The 17,889-nt window shown below is 38.5% G+C and overlaps 1 protein-coding gene across 1 annotated transcript; it reads left to right on the top strand.

Annotated features, from left to right (window-relative positions):
• The first annotated feature begins 1,527 nt into the window (after positions 1–1,527).
• Positions 1,528–16,174, top strand: LOC120929288 (keratin, type II cytoskeletal cochleal-like). Its single transcript, XM_040340615.1, has 9 exons — positions 1,528–2,040; positions 3,169–3,377; positions 4,276–4,336; positions 4,418–4,513; positions 6,705–6,869; positions 8,774–8,899; positions 13,318–13,538; positions 14,541–14,575; positions 15,767–16,174. The coding sequence occupies exons 1-9, from the start codon at positions 1,615–1,617 to the stop codon at positions 15,874–15,876; spliced, it is 1,449 nt and encodes a 482-aa protein (XP_040196549.1). The 5' UTR covers positions 1,528–1,614; the 3' UTR covers positions 15,877–16,174.
• The last annotated feature ends 1,715 nt before the right edge of the window (positions 16,175–17,889 follow it).

The following is a 17,889-nucleotide window of genomic DNA, read 5'->3' as shown; positions in this document are numbered from 1 at the left end:
CCTTGACCCTCTCCAAAAATGCACCGGCCACAAAACGCATAGATGAGAACTTGTACCATAGGAAACCATGTTAAATGGACTGTAGTGCGTTTCTGCAAACTGCAAAAGCACAAAAAATGCATAGGTGTGAACCTGGGGTAAGAGAACATTTACAGACTGAACATTAGCAATGCAAACTAAATATTCTCTTCTCTTGAAGAAATGTAATTCTTATGCCGCGTACACACGGTCGTTTTTCGCCATGAAAAAAAATGACATTTTTCAGCATGTCCAAAAAACGAAGTTTTTCCAACTTCATCATTAAAAACGATGTTGCCCACACACCATCGTTTTTGAAAAATGATGAACAAAGCGCGGTGACGTACAACACGTACGACGGCAGTCTGAAGGGGAAGTTCTGCTTTTAGCTGATTCCTTGTTAGTAAAAGACGATTCACGCTTTTTTGTCTGTTACAGCGTGATGAATGTGCTTACTCCATTATAAATGGTAGTTTTACCAGAACAAGCGCTCCTGTCTCATAACTCGCTTCTGGGCATGAGTGGGTTTAAAACGTAGTTTTAGCCCACACACGATCATTTTTTACACCCCAAAAAATGAAATTTTATAAAACGACATTAAAAAATGCAGCATGTTCGAAAAAAAATTGGGGCATTTCAGAAGCCGAAAAACGATGTGAAGCCCACACACAATGATTTTAAATGACGTTTTTAAAAATGTCATTTTTAAAAATGTCATTTTTAAAAATGTCATTTTTAAAAATGTCATTTTTTTCATGCCGAAAAACGACCGTTAGTGTAACAAAAGCATTGCAATTTTTTTAAATCATGTACACTGTTCATTTCAGATCACAGGGCACTGAAAAACTTCTAAGAATGTTTAAAAGTTGGGGTCCACCTGCGAGGAAATAGAACAGTGACCCCATGGAGATGTGTCTCGGGTAAGAGAAAGTAAATGTTATCTAATGATTTTATCTGAAAAATGTATAATTTTGTAAACCCGATTTTATCTGTATTTAAATTAATTTGTGATGCAATAAACATGCCTCTGCAAGTTAGAAATAAAAAGAAATTTAGAGACAAGAACTTAATACTAATTTGAGAACTTCATAAAAAGTGCCTAATTAGTTTGACATTAATACTTTGTTTCTCTCACCAGACATTTTATGAAGATATAAAATAAAGAAGGCAACCAGGAAAGAGAAGTAAACCAGTGTTAATGTGACACTGTGTGACAAACTAAGAACTAGAGACCCATAAAAGCGCTTTACAAGCTGACCCCAATTTAAGTAATGACACTCATGTGCAGAAAATGAGGTGTGCTCTATTACAGAGAAAAGTCATCAGCATTAAGGGCTTTTCATCTTTACGAATATTCTAGGTGTGTTTTATTTAACTGTTCTATTAAATTTCATTAAATCAAGATGATGGGAATGTAAAAATGCCAAATTTGAAGCTCACAAGTTGCAATTACAGGGTCTTAGTGCACATTAAAGTAACCAGGCCCATATGTAGTGACTATATAAAATGGGAGATTTTCAGCACTGCATTCAAAGGGACCAACTTGAAGCTTCTTCTGTACTCTTAGGATCTCACATCCCAATCAGCTCTTCAAAGATGTCTCACCACTCCGGACATGGCAGCCACGGACACAGAAACTTCACCTCTTCCTCAGCCTGCTTACCAGCTATGAGCAAGCACAGCATTGGCTCTCTCAGCAAGAAAGTCTCCGTTGGCCACAAGGTAGTTCCTTCATATAGCAGCAAAAGTGTCTACAGTGTTGTGTCCGGTGGGCATAAGTTGTCATCTGGACTGAAGGCTGGGCATGGATATAGTTTTGCTGGAATTGGACATGGACTAAGCTCTGCTAGCTATGGATTTAGTGGATCATTTTGCTCTGCTGGTATCACACCAGTTACCGTTAACCAAAGTCTCCTGGCCCCTCTCAATTTGGAAATTGATCCCAACATCCAGAAAGTCAGAATTGACGAAAAAGACCAAATTAAAGGACTGAACAACAAGTTTGCTTCTTTCATAGATAAGGTAAGATATGTATTGTATGTAGTACACCAGGATCAGCCAAATGTCATGTAAAGAGGATTACCTTCACTGCAAAGCTAAAGGATCTGCAAACTGATTGAATTGACAGTAGGTCAAATATTGCTATTTTATATATCCAGCTCTTGGCTCTTGTTTGTTTGAGTGTGAGTAATTAGATGCTAACCTGAAATACATCAGAATATAAAATATATCTCCACCACACATTATAATCAATAGTTTTAGATCAACCATCTCATAGGCTCAAAGACTACAATTCTTATTCTCACCTTACTACTTAATGTGTGACTGACATAGTATCAGCTTTACTGGCTGTATGATTGTGCATTTTTTTTTCTGTGCATCAATAGGCAATATATCAGTTAGCATTAATTTAGAGCAATTAAAAATAATTTAATGCCACAGTGGCATCTCTAATTCCTAGAGTATTTTTAGACTGTATTCTCCAGGTTTTTCTCTACCCTGTAAACTGGATGACGGTTATTCAATGTTAATACAAAAGGTAACAGGGATTCATGCTGTTGTTCTCTAAAAATGCATGTATTTACACTGATAAAATATTAATAGCATTAAAATTCCTATATTCCTTGTTACCAAGAGAAAAATTGGATAGATATGAGAAGTGTTAAACCCCTCTCAGATATGTATTGCTGATTACATACCTGCTGAGGAGAGATGCCCCTTCTATATGCCCTGGTGACTAATGGAACAGGAATACAGGGGAAATTCTCCAATGGGTACACCTATTCTGGAGACAAACAAGGGGATTTCCCCTCTCTTTAAAATGATTTACTTAAAAAAAAAGAAAATCTCCCCAAATGGACACAAATCAAAAATCCTGACGACCATTCCCATCCTTTAGAAATCGAATATATATATATATATATATATATATATATATATATATATATATATATATATATATATATATATATATATATAAAATTCGAACTTGAAATAGTGATGTTTTAGGTTTCAAGGAAAACCCTAAATTATTACATAATCTGTGCCTAAATTATTGCAAAAAGACATGTTCATGAATCCTATCCTAAGTAGAACCAGCTTGCTTGTGCACATAGCAAATGATTAATTACTGATTTCCATCTATGGCAGGTACGATTCTTAGAGCAACAGAATAAGATGCTGGAGACCAAGTGGGCACTTTTGCAAGAGAAGAAACCTGCCAAGAGCCACATTGAACCCCTGTTTGAAGCTTACATCAATAACCTTAGGAAACAGCTGGAGCATCTAGGAAGCGAGAGAGCTAGCCTGGAGTCAGAAAGAAGAAACATGGAAGATGCAGTTGAGGAATTCAAGAGGAAGTAAGAAGCCTGGGATTGACATTATGATAATACATGTACCTATTTATTTGATAAATTACAGGCAAACATAGTCATGATTGACTATAAACAGGGCTGGGTTTATACTTTCTTCAACTGAAGGCCAACTGTTTTAAGTCTGTGCTATGGCACCCCCATTGGCTGGCTAGCCTCAGTATCAGATTAACAGGATCAGATATCTGAACCATACACTGTACGCTAAGGCTAGGAGCAGGGAAGCTGAAAGTTTGCTTAGCATTAGTAGTTCAAACCATTGACTTATTCTGCTAGCAGTTTAGTTTGGGTGTAAACCATGGCCTGCTTTGTTAGCTATGGAAGGAATCTGGCCCTGGCTATAAAGCATAGCAAGAATATTTGCTATATTTGAAATGGTCTAAGGCAGTGGTTCTCAACTCCTGTCCTCCTCAGGACCCACTAAAAGGCAAGGTTTGCAAGATAACTGAAATACATACCGATGATATAATTTGGTGCTCAGTGATTGCAGTATTCTAATCAAAATCTCCCCAAGGTAATACTTAAAATCTGGCCTGTTAGTGGGTCCTGAAGGGTTGGTTTGCTTCTCATGTGCTTCTTTGTTTTAATTAGCACTGATTAGATCAAACTGCAAACTCTTACCCCATTGCAGCGTTTGGCCTTGAGGTCAATAAATAAATATTCTTGATCAATTTCTTAACATCTGCTGGCATACATTTACAGGCTAAAAAGCATTGTCTGGTTAATAAAAAAAAAGATTGTCGGTGTGCTTTGTATACCAAACATGTTCCTAGCCTGGAAATTCTAGGAATTGCATCCTATCATGTTTGTTGTGTAATATCAATGCATTTTTGCCTAATAGTGAAAACAGTGTTGTACAAAATACTTATTGTATCTAATTTAACAGGTATGAAGAAGAAATCAACAGGCGCACAGCTGCAGAAAATGAGTTTGTTGGGCTTAAGAGGGTATGTACAGACAAGATTTAAATATTATACTACCATAAAAAGCAAAAAAGATTTTAACCATTAGTATTATTTACCTTGTAGGATGTTGATGCCGCTTTCATCAACAAGGCAGAACTGCAATCTAAGGTGGACTCTCTCACTGATGAGATCAACTTCCTGCGTACACTCTTTGATGCGGTAAATTTTTGTTCTCCTGTAGTTAGACCCAACATTGAATCAGGTCATGAGCCTGTGCTTAACTTTATAAGATTCTTAAAATTGTATTTGTCTGGGAACAGTAAAGCAATGGTATATATATTTTATATATATATATATATATATATATATATATATATATATATATATATATATATATATATATATATATATATATATATATATATATATATATTATATAAATATATATAAACAAATACTGTGGCTGCTGACTTTTAATGTAAGGACATTTATACTATGTAGATGTGGAAGTGTCTGCGCTGTACAAAAACTGAACTATAAGGGGGATATAAAAATAAAAAAGGAGGTAAGTGAAGTGACAAAAAATCCGTGGACAGTGGGCCGTGAGATAATAAATATATTGACACAGTGGGGGTAACCCACAATAAGACGTGAAATAAGTGTGGTCTAGCCTAAACAGTGTATCTAAAACACGTATAGGGAATCTTCAAATTATCAATGATACGTGAACAGTTCAAACAAAAAACTTCCCAAGCAATTAATAGAAATAAACAAATATCCGATTTGGTAAAACTTGAAAAAAAGGAAGAAGTCTTGTGGACAGTTATCTAGTACAGTCCAACAAACAAGTAAAGTGACTAATAGATAGATAAGTGAAAAAAATATATGTGAAAAAAATATAAATTATATATCACACTCAGGTGAATGGAGGTGCGTGCTTGGGTAGGTTCACACAACGTGTACCCTTCACCAATAGTGAATCAGAAGGCTTACCTCTCTGCTCACATACAAACCCTGAGACAATCACTGTACCAGCAGGATGTTAACTGGATCTCTGCTTATCTCGATCGTGGTGCATATGTATAAAGATAATGGTGTGAAAGTTGTAACTTTGTCTTCTTACAGGCAATGAGTAGACATAGTGCCCAAAATAAGTAGTGGCTGATTGTCCACTTACACTACTTACAAAAGTGTATGAGGAGCGTGTGCCTATCTCCACGAGCGCCGAGCTCGTATCCCAATCTTCTTCCAGCTGTCAGTTTCTCTTTAACAGCATATGAGCCGTCCGCTCATGATGAGATGTATGGGCGGGGATGGAAGAAGAGAGGGGGGGCACATCGCATGAACCAGGCAGCAAATGAATTTAATAAAACAAAAAAGTAAAAGACTCACATGGGGCAGTCTCAGGGCGGTCCCGTAGCAACGAACGCCGCGCTCGTCCACCGTCCGTCAGATGCTGCTCCTACTGTGTACTCTGTGTTTCCCGACGCGTATTCGTCACACCACGTGACTTCATCAGGGGACATTTACCTGTCCAGGGATCCAGCGATGTCAGTACCCCAAGCCGATTCTTCAATCAGCTTCAGGTGCAGGTATCTTAACTATGGAAAACTGGCAGTGCAGCCTTCCTTTCCTACTGCACATACACAAGTCCCAGAAGGAAGCAGGGGATGGAGAAGGGGCCGGAAATACTCAGAGATTGCCACAGTGATCTTACCCGGAAGTGGGAGCGGGTACCTGTCAAAACCAGGTACCCGCTCCCCCTCCCCCAGAAAGTGCCAAATGTTGCAGTGGAGGGAGGGGGGGAGATGCAGGGGGAGGGGTGCAAACAAGCAGAGCTTCCCCTTTTGGATGGAGCTCCGCTTTAAAAAAACCTTATTAAAGACACTTATTTGGTTCTGCTCTGTTGATAATAAAAGATGATTCCCAGTAACTTGGTCGATCATATTTCCAAACTTTAAATGCCCATTTAGCTTGTAACCCATGCACAGTAATTATAATAGCCAAGTCTGAGGCAAATAAGCTGTTCACTATGCAAATTGCAAGGACATTTCCCCTTATCTTAGTGAATGTGGTGAAGCTATGCTAACTTTTGGTATTGGGTATTCTTTGCAAAGTGAATTTTCACCACATACCTAAGCTAAATGAAAATTCCCTTGCAAGTGAACAGTCGTTTTGTCTTTAGTACATAAACCACAGGAGTGGTTACACAAAATTTTAATTTTATTTATTTTTCCACATGACTGCAAAAAAAAAAGAAGACTATCCACAGTAAACATTTTCCTAACACAAAGGGATTTAATCTGTTTGAGACTTTGGGGTTATATAATAAAGTAATTTATTGTTAAGAAAAATAGAGCTCAGAAGAGTACTTCTTTATGATATTTTTCATCTCCTTGTTTTTCTTTAGGAAATTGCTCAGCTCCAGGCTCAGATCTCAGATATTTCAGTGATTGTGTCCATGGACAACAGTAGAGATCTTGACATGGATAGCATCATTGCTGAGGTCAAAGCTCAGTATGAGGAGATCGCCAACAGAAGCAGATCTGAGGCTGAAGCAATGTACCAGTCAAGGGTAAGTGCGACTCCAACATACACATGTAATTAGGGCATCCCAACACAACACATGTGATGGCCATACACTTTGCAATTTGTTGGTCATTTTCTCCATCGGTTTATCTGATGATGACTCATTGGATTCATGATTAATAGCTGTTTCTATGACTTTTCTCATTCTCCCATAATCTCTTCAGACTGATTGTGTCATCAAAGTGGCATCAGTAACATCCCGTGAATCACAGCATTTTCCTCCACCACTGTTTGAACAGACAGCAATTTTTTCAACTGTCAGGTTGACAAATGCTGATGTAATACATTAGCTAAACACTTACATTCTGGCACAGCCTAGAGTTGCATACAAATGATATATGTAATAGTAATTAAGGTTTATAAAAAAATGGCGTTGGAGCCTCTTCAAGCAGCACAAATACTAAAGTGAATTACAACATACATCGCTTAATGGGTGAAATCATTTTTCTTACAATTATTTGTCTTAACAGTAAATGGCATCTGAAAACTAAAGTGCAAAGTTATTAAGCTCCTCAAATGCTTTTTCAACAGGTCATAATCAAGTCTCTTTAGGAAGCTGTTTGTTGTTAATTGCCCCATCTCTGTACACTATTATTTGTTTGCTTATAAACTGTTGGAACAGCTGGCATTTACGTTTTTTCCCCAGCACCCCTAAGCTTAGTACACACACACCGAATATCAGATGACATCGGCCAGTTCAATATAAAGCGGCCAACATTTGGCCTGTGTGTATGGCAGACAGTCCAACAGAAGTCAGCCGAGCATGCTGGAAAACCAGCAGCCAACTGGCTTTCAGCGCTCTCAGCCAATGGCTGGGAGCCCTGACCGGAGTGTTCTGGTGGGGGGGGGGGGCGTCTCCCTGTCAGAACACAATAGCTCAGCAGGGGAGATCGATGTACTAACATTGGATCGTTAGTACAGCAGCCCTGACCTGAGCTGTCAGTTGTTTTTTGTTCAACCTGCTGGGTTGAATGAAAAAACCTGATAGTGTGTGCTAGGCTTTACTCCATCATGGACAAAAGTGTATGGACACCCCTCCTAATTAGAGATCACTTTTTTAGTTAAGGGCACAGTTAATGCTACAGCATGAAAAGATATTTTAGACAATTGTTACCTTTCAACTTTGCAGCAACAGTTTGGGGAAGGTTATTTTCTGTTCCACCATGGCTGTGCCCTTTTAAGCAAAGCCAAGTCCATCAAGACATGGTTTGACAAGTTTGATGTGAAACAGTTGAGTGTCTTTCATAAGACCCTACTAAACCCATTTGGAATTAATTGGGACACTAATTGAGAATTTTGTTGCTAAATGGGAACAAATTTTCTCAGACAAAATTCTTCTTAGAAGAAGAGGACAATTAAGGCTGTTAAAATGCAAAGGGGCAGAAGAAGAGGGAGAGAGATGTGTAGAAATCTCCATATTTTGGAATGGAATGCAAACAAGCTCATATTGGTTTTGTACAAAACATTTGCCCATATAGTGGGGTTCCAGGTACACCCCAAGCTGTGTAATTAATTACCTCATAACCTTTGGCAATGATCTCTTCCAGTTGGTGCCTATGTCCAAGTCAGAACTGTAAAGGAAAAAAGGAACAAAGAGAGCACTAGGTGGGGGTATCTTGACATTAGTGTGTGGCCTAAACCCAAGGGCTATATTATTGTGTTGCATATTACAGGCAGTATGAGCTTCAACAAACTGCTATTAACAGTAAATCATTATTTGTTTTGTCTGGTCTTCTTTAAGGTTATTAAGTATTTTTATTGTCCTAAATAATTTAGGACTCCCTAAAAACAGAAGGAACATCTTATGCTGAAATATCCTTGAGAATCTGCAGATCTGAGTGCTTTCTTTGTTTTGGTACCTTCCTAACTTCACAAAATTCTCTTTCATAGTATGAAGAGTTACGTATGACAGCAGGAAAACATGGAGACGATCTACGTAACACCAAGCATGAAATCACTGAACTCACTCGTCTGATCCAGAGACTAAAGGGTGAAATCGAGAGTATCAAATCACAGGTAATATTACCTAAAACACATGTAGTTTGTTTTAAAACATTTGTTAATTATATAGATGGGTAATTTATGATTTAAAGAGTATGTTTAACCTTGAATAATATTGTTTTTAGATAGATTTTTAGGAAGTACATAATAGATTGATAGTGTACATAAAGATGATTGTATAATGACAGGATGATTTATTTGAAGAAATAATACTATAGAAATGTAATCAAAATAGACGTTTATAAAAGTCTGTTTGTAAAGTTCTGACTTTAGTATTGATACTGTATTATTAAGTCCAGAAGAATTATTTGTAAGTATGAGTAAGCAGCGAAGCAGAATTTAATGAAGCTGTAGATTGGTAAGAGAAATCTCTTTAACATATATAAAGAAAGGTTGTCATTTTGGTATATTTCACCATAGAAAACTTTGATTTTAACTATGTAATCTGTCATTCTTTTATTCAGAGGGAGTTGCCTGTTTTACAACTTCATCATTTTGTAATGTTTTTCAGAAGTTCTTGCCAGCTCAATTTAATAGCTTAATCTAATTAGTTGAGCTTATGTTAGAGTCAGATTATTCAATCTTAAATGATTATAAATGTGTAGGTAACGTGTTATCAATATCAGTGCAAGCAAGGATGCAAATCTGTATTTAGCAAAGGCATTAAGGGGTTCCCTACCTTAATCTCCATCTCAAAATACATTTTTCCTCATGATAGAGAGAGTCCTATTTACTTTCATAGCAATTTTATAGTGGTTATCAGGAGTAAATATAAACCTTTCATAGGTAATCTAGATAATTATAATGATTGAAAATGTAATGTTCCAAATCTAGCATAAGCCCAGTTGATACAGGTTTTCTTTAATATGAAAGGCTGAAGCATCAGATATGGAAAGCTCTTTGATATCCCCTTTTATTAGAGATAATGAGCACAATAACAGAGAAGAGGTGGAACAGGTTCAGATGCTAGGTGAGGCATGGGAGAGCTTGTAAAAAGTCATGATTTGACATTACTCACAAAGTTACATTGATTTACCTTGTCAAGCATACACCTTTGTTTCAATTCACACTCATCGTGAGACTTCACTATGATATGTGAAAAATGTGCCAATGTAATTGTCTTATTTGAGGGAATACATGTCTGTCTGCAGTCTTCATTATAATTACAGTTTAGGTTCTAATCCCAATACTTTTCTCTTACATGGTTTAAGGATACACTCCAGTCAAAATGGAAAATAAAACCATGGGCAACATACAGAGAGCTCAGACTATCTGTTCACATCTTCAATCTTTCATCTAGGCATTATCAGTAGTGCGTCACTATACTCCTCTTTATGTTGTCTGTATTCCCATTATGATATACCGAGGAGCTGTTCCTAAGCACACTGAATTACAGATCCATTGCTGCTTCTCACATACAGAAAGTTACAGTGGTATCTCTCTGTGTCACTAATAGGATTAAAGCCTTTCTTGGCAGTTTGAATGTGATTGGTGACACAGAAATCAGAGAGCAAAGTACACAGGTTAGGCTTCAGGGCATACACTCCCAGTGCCCCTGTGAGGTGCTCTTTGGAGTCTGACTGCAGTTGATTACACAGAACTCATAGTAAGTCACAATGAGTGTCTTAAAACTTTAGAAAAGAGGCATTGCATACTGGGCAGGAGTAGCTCACTCATCCAGTTTATATTTTTCTGGAGTTGTTGTTTAAAAATGAATAAAATAGGTTGATAAAACTTTTTAATACTGCTGTGATACACTACCTGTCTACATGTCCTTACTGCAGAGTCAGCTACACACTGACTGGCTTCTTACATGTAATAACACTAAAGCATGCCAACAGTGTGGGGTGGATTTACTAAAACTGGTGCACTCAGAATCTGTACATGGTAGCCAATCAGCTTCAAAATTCAGCTTCCTCAATTAAAGGGGTTGTAAAGGTTCATTTTTTATTTTCAAAATAGGTTCTTTTAAGCTAGTGCATTGTTGGTTCACTCAAGCCTCGTACACACGACCGAGTTTCTCGGCAAAAACCAGCAAGAAACTTGCTGGGAGATATTTTTTTGCCAAGGAAACCGGTCGTGTGTACATTTTCGTCAAGGAAACTGTCGAGAAACTCGACGAGCCAAAAAGAGAGCATGTTCTCTATTTCCTAGACGGGAATGGAGAAAATTGGCTTGTCGAATTCCTTGACAGCCTAACAAGGAACTCGACGAGCAAAACGATGTGTTTCGCCCGTCGAGTTCCTCGATCTTATGTACGAGGCCTCAACCTTTCCTTCGATTTCCCTTCTAAATGTTATTTTTCTTTGTTTTCTTTGTCTGAATTTCTCACTTCCTGTTCCTCCTCAGTAAGCTGTTGTGGCTGACTAACCCCCATGGATGATGGGGGCAAGCTTACTGAGGAGAAACAGGAAGTGAGAAATTCAGACAAAGAAAAAAAACATTTAGAAGGGAAATCAAAGGAAAAGGTAAGTGAACCAACAATGCACTAGCTTAAAGGAATCTATTTAGAAAATAAAAAACAAACCTTTACAACCCCTTTAAGCTTTGACAATAAAACCTGTAAGCTGATTGGTTTCTATGCAGAGCTGCACCAGGTGTTGCACTCTCCAGCTTTAGTAAATAAACCCCTGTGTGTCAGCATGGCCACTTGTAGTCTCCATCTGGGGTGCCAGTGACAGTGCAAGAGCACAACTGGAAGACAGTTGTCACCCCAATAATAGGAAGTGGCAGAACAAGGACCTTCATTGTCATTGCAGAATCAGCAGGGATTATTTTACATTTTCAATAACAACACATTTTACAGCCCGGGTTGCGGCTAGGCCAGAATGGGTCACATGTCTTGGTAACAGCGCTTCAGCTTTCCCCTCTCTGCAGGCCAGAGATCTCTCATGAGGACATGTATCCTGCTGTCAGTCAAGTATCTGAAGCATTGCTACTAGGACATGTCCCCGACCCCAACCAGGGCCATGCTGAAGTAAGAAGGGAAAAAAGTCACATGACCCAAAGTGAATTAATTAGAAAAGGTATTGATTACCTTTTGCTGACTGCACTTCCTGTATAAATGAATGGTTGGTTGCATGTCCTATCATTTAGACATAAAATAAATAGCTGGGATTATATCCATCTTAGGAAAAACTGCAGATTTAAAAAAGAAACAACCTTTAAAGATTGTATAAACAGGATTAAAGGTTGCTTGAGATTTTTGTGATTGGGTTTTGGATAGATTTACTAGCTAATATAAGATCATGGGAAAATAATTGAATGTCTCGATTAGGAGCCATTGCTAGAAAATGTTATAATAATTAGTCCATAGAAATACATAATGTGCTCATTGAGGGGGTTAGGAAGGAGTTACCTGCCATCATAAACTGTCAATGTACTTTTTTTTCCCTGACTTCGATAAACGCCTATTATTTAAAATGAATGAATAGGTTATTTAATCAATATTGCTATATATAACTTTTTCATGTTCTTTGAATTGTATTTTCTCATTTATGGATATAATGTACAATTTGATTAAACATATCTAATCAGAAAAACGTACATAGTTGTCAAAAAGCTACAGTATAATACTATTTAGGTTATTTTGTAAAGCTAGGGTTAAAAGCTCCCTGCAATTTTCTGTTTGATCCTGTAGGAGGAGGTATATACTAAACTTTGACATGACATCAGTCAATGTATAAACATACGGTCATACGCTGAACCAAATATAATATATGCATATCTAATATCTTCACACATCATTTATGTTATAGTTAGTTTACTGGGCAGCAGTGATTAAGTAATTATATTGAGGAAACAAGACATATGAAATAGCTTTTAATCACATAGAATGTGCTATATATTATGTACAGAGCATGTGCACCTTCAAGAAATACTATGCACCCCTGTCGAAGGCCAAAATTAAATTTTTTGTTTGCCCTATATTACAGGGCCACTTATATGTAAAACATGCCTGCAAAATGAGAATTACATTAACCTTTCCTGAGACTCATTTCTTGAAAAGCCATTTGGTCGGACTCTAAAGTCCGACAAAATTGGTGACTGAATGAATGAATGAATGACTTGTATAGCGCAACTCATGCAAACTGAATCGCCTCTGGGTCAGATCCAGTGGGTCAAGCACAGGGAATTGTCTCCATTTTTTAGCTTTCTTCATAAGCAAGATAATCTAAAAACCACAATATCCTATGTACAGGTTTGGTACAGGGTTATTACAGCTACCATCACTGCACTTTACCTAGCATCATGCTTTAGTACATTCAACTGAATGTGTTTACAATTCCCTTGGCTTAGTAAATAAGATAATGCTGTACCATGTGCAAGCAAAAATACTGTTATTTATTTTTTAGCACATGATTGGGTATACAAAGAGAACACATTTGAGTGAATATTAACTATGCTATGTATCATGTGTTTTTGTCATCCAGCGTGCCAAGCTGGAATCTGCCATAGCAGAAGCTGAGGGGCGCGGTGAGGCTGCAGTGAAAGACGCGAAGCATAAGCTGGCTGAGCTAGAAGCTGCTTTACAGAAGGCCAAGCAGGACATGGCTCGCCAACTGAGAGAATATCAGGAACTGATGAATGTCAAACTGGCTCTGGATATTGAGATCGCCACCTACAGGAAACTTCTGGAAGGAGAAGAGGGCAGGTTAGTGCACACATTATCATTGATGCCCAAGGACACCATTATTCTATCAAAATATGTAATAAATAAAGTACATAGCACAAAATAATTAGAGAGGACAAGTCCAGAGACAAGCGTAAGAAAAATGGTGAAAGGTCTGAGCAATAAAAAATATCAGGAGAGACTACATAACCTAATATGTTCAGTCTGGAGGGAAGAAGGCAATGTGGAAACATGGTTGAAACTTTTAAATACAGTAAGAGTAATAAGGTTCAGAGGCAGTATTTTCCATATGAAGCCAAGATAAGGAATACGTGGACATGACTTCCAGTAAAAACATTCACAACTCACCATAGAAAGTACTTTTTACCAAAAGAGTAGTTGTTTACAACAGACTTCCAGCAGGTAGTGAGTCAGTCAATGTTAAATACATTTAAAATCCTTGGAGCAAACACTGATCCTATAACTATAACTGTTGCAGTTCTGGGCACCATAGTCTCAATTTGCTATGCAGGATTCCAGGTGCACAGGAAAACTGTTACGTTGATAAATGAGAGGCAGTCTGATTGCAGTATACAGTATTGCTTGATATGTTATTGTGTCCCTAATTTGCTTGATAGATGTCTGACAAACTCTGTTTAGTACATCCATAAAACAATAAGACAATACTGCTGTTTACTTGATTGGATTAAAGTAGATCTGTTATTCAGATATTAAGAAGAAATCCAAAATAAGTAAAATATTGTATAGGGTGGTATTTATATTGATGAACAGTATTATGCCTGCCTACATAGATATCAGTAAGTGCAAATGTTTAACGTAAAATATTATTTTAGCAAGATAATGACAATAGATGTCACAATAATGGAAAATAACAATACCCCAGCTCCTTTACACATTTACTGTAAATGTTTATTGATCTTCATCTGTTATAAGTACAAGAGTATATACAAATAAAATAATGTATCTGTATACTGACTTTTAGTTCTCTGTTAATATAATATCTATTTTTCTTGCATCTTGCAGGATGGTTGGAGAAGGACATGGATCTGTTAGCATCTGTAAGTAAAATTAATAATAGAAGTTATAGTTGATCCTAAACTTTTGATGATGTTAAATTTTGACTAAATTTCATAGGTTTGAATGGCCAGATTTGAATCCGAAATTTAGTGTAATTTTCGGGGGTCAAATATCCATAAAGCTTCTGGGAGAAAAAAAAACAATGGCTTTTTCAAAGTAGTGATGAGCTCAAGCATGTTCAGCTTCTATGTACCCACCTGAGCCATCCCACCAGGAAGCTGTGACTTTACCGGGCCAATCATAAGCTGCCAAAGCCCCCCCCCCCCGCACAGCTTCATGCATACATGTCTAATAACTGATCTTGCTGTTGTTGCCTGGGTCTCCGCAGTGGTTGTGAGAGTAGGGTTGCCACCTGTCCGAGATTCACCTGGACAGTTCGGATTTTCAATAATGTGTTCGTGTTTTAGACGGGCTGAAACCCGGACACATTATTCAGACTGGGCTGTGGCTCCCCAAGTAACCAAGATAGTCATACACAAATCTGTTGCCACCTGGGCGCTACGGGAATCTGTCTGGGGGCAGGTTTGGCATCACTGGGAGGGGGCAGATATCAGCAATATCAATTTGGCTACACCCACTGTTTGCTGCAGCATGCTATGCACACCACATACATACTCTCCCTGGGGCACCCAAAGGTGTCCCAGGCTGCTAAAGTGTTCAGGTTTGGCTTGAAGAAAAGGTGGCAACCCTATGTGAGAACTATGTACCAATGGATATGCATATAGATTCTTAGAGTATAAATACATAGGGGTTGATTAACTAAAACTAAAGAGTGCTAAATGTGGTGCAGCTCTGCTCAGAAACCAATCAGCTTCTGTTTTTTTGTGAAAGATTAATTGAACAAGCGAAAGTTAGAAGTTGATTGGCTACCAGGCACAGCTGCACCAGATTTTACACTCTCCAGTTTTAGTAAATCAACCCCCATAGGATAATATTAAAGGCAAACTGAAGGCTTAAAGGCCGTACCATTCAGATGGTATTCTGATAAGGAAGAGTTGAATTTTTTCCAGTCCTCAGGGGACTCAGGGAAGCATTTAAATAAATGTTTTAAAAAAAAAATGCTAGAAGCAACCACAAAACAGATGAGCCCCCCTTTAATTTTTTCCCACTTCAAAGATTCTATATTTTTATCTAGTATACTTTAACTTTAACATTGGCTTGTTTTTTTTCAGCTGTGGTCAGCAGCAGTTCAGGACACAGTGCTAGCAGCCAGCACCACCACATCGGCGGAGGATTCAGCTCCGGCAGCCTTTCCAAGGGAAAACACGGACATCACTGTTAGATGGAAGAGAGCAAAGCCAAATCTACTAATTAGATATCCAAGATGTTCTGTTCCCATTAATTGCACTGTACTGAGTCCAGACACCCTGACCTGGGCTCTGAAACACACTCAGTTATCATTAATCTCTTCTTCTGTCTATAATACTTCAGCATTCTCTGCATGTGTGTGGCTGTGTTTCTTGTGTGTGGGTTTTTTGTTTTATCACAGCTGCATCTTATCAAATAAATTCTGTAATTTTGCTATGCATACCAATGTACTTTTCCGAATTTCCTGTAATAAAGTTGATTTAAGCAAAATATTTCTATGCCTGGCTTTCTTAAATTATTGTTACCAGTTAGCCTGAGTCTGTCTCGGGGACTAAAGCCTACACCTAGATGCAACTATTGTTTTATTATGACACTATCATGCTACAATGACAGTTAGGGTCAAAGGCAAATAGACTGTGCACTTTGGAAGTGCAGTTGCTCCACAGCTTAGTAAATGAGGTAAAGCTTCACTTTGCAAAGAGTACCCAATCATATGGAAGGGAAACTAAAAAAAAACAGCATTTTTGCTTGCACATGATTGGATGATGGAAGTCAGCCAGGGGCGGACTGACAACTCATGGGGCCCTCGGGCAATATGAGATTATGGGGCCCACAGGCAATAGGAGATTATGGGGCCACACAGTACTGTATACACACACACATACCGTATACATACACAGTATACACACACAGACACACTAGATACACACACAGGGCCAGATTCACATAGGTTAGCGGATCTTTAGATCCGCGTAACCTATCTGATTTAAGATCCGCCGCCGCAAGTTTTTGAGGCAAGTGGGTAATTCACAAAGCACTTACCTCAAAACTTGCGGCGGCGTATCGTAAATCCCCCGTGAAATTCAAATTCCGCGGCTAGGGGGAGTGTACTATTCAAATCAGGCGCGTTCCTGCGCCGATCGAATAGCGCATGCGCCGTCCGCAAATTTACCCAGCGTGCATTGCGCTAAATGATGTCGCAAGGACATCATTGGTTTCGGCGTGAACGTAAATGGCGTCCAGCCCCATTCACAGACGAGTTACGCAAACGACGTAAACATTTTAAATCGCGACGCGGGAACGACGGCCATACTTAACATTGGCCGCACCTCATAGAGCCAGGGGCAACTATCCGCCGGAAAAAGCCGAACGCAAACAACGTAAAAAAAAAGCGCCGGGCAGTCGTTCGTTTCTGAATCGGCGTATCTCCTCATTTGCATATTTGTTGTGTAAATAAACCGAAACGCCACCTAGCGGCCGGCCTGGAATTGCAGCCTAAGATCTGACGGTGTAACACAGTTACACCTGTCGGATCTTAGGCATATCTATGCGTAACTGATTCTATGAATCAGTCGCATAGATACGACCGACGAAACTCAGAGATACGACGGTGTATCAGGAGATACACCGTCGTATCTCTATGTGAATCTGGCCCACAGTATACATACACACAAAATACTAGGGATGAGCTTCGAGTTTGAGACGAACTCATGTTCGACTCGAACATTGCCTGTTCGCCTGTTCGGCGAACAACGAACAATTTGGGGTGTTCGCGGCAAATTCGAAAAGCCCTGTTAAAGTCTATGGGAGAAATCTAAAGTGCTAATTTTAAAGGCTAATATGCAATTTATTGTCCTAAAAAGTGTTTGGGGACCTGGGTCCTGCCCCAGGGGACATGTATCAATGCAAAAAAAAGCAGTGAATTTAATAATGCTTAAAGTGAAATAATAAAAAAGTGTAATTTCTGAAAGAAAAAAGTCATTTAAAACCGGACTCACGGCTATAATGAATTGTCGGCTCCCGGCAGTTCAGAGAGAATTTATTCATAAAAAAAAAAGTGTGGGGGTCTCCCCAAATTCAACTACCAGGCCCTTCAGGTCTGGTATGGATATTAAGGGGAACCCCGCCGTCAATTTTAAAAACAATTACGTGGGGTTCCCCCAAATATCCATTCCAGATCCTTCAGGTCTGGTGTGGATTTTAAGGG

This window comes from Rana temporaria, chromosome 2 (assembly GCF_905171775.1).
Source record: "Rana temporaria chromosome 2, aRanTem1.1, whole genome shotgun sequence".
Taxonomy (NCBI): domain Eukaryota; kingdom Metazoa; phylum Chordata; class Amphibia; order Anura; family Ranidae; genus Rana; species Rana temporaria.
This window is presented reverse-complemented; position numbering and strand designations above follow the sequence as displayed.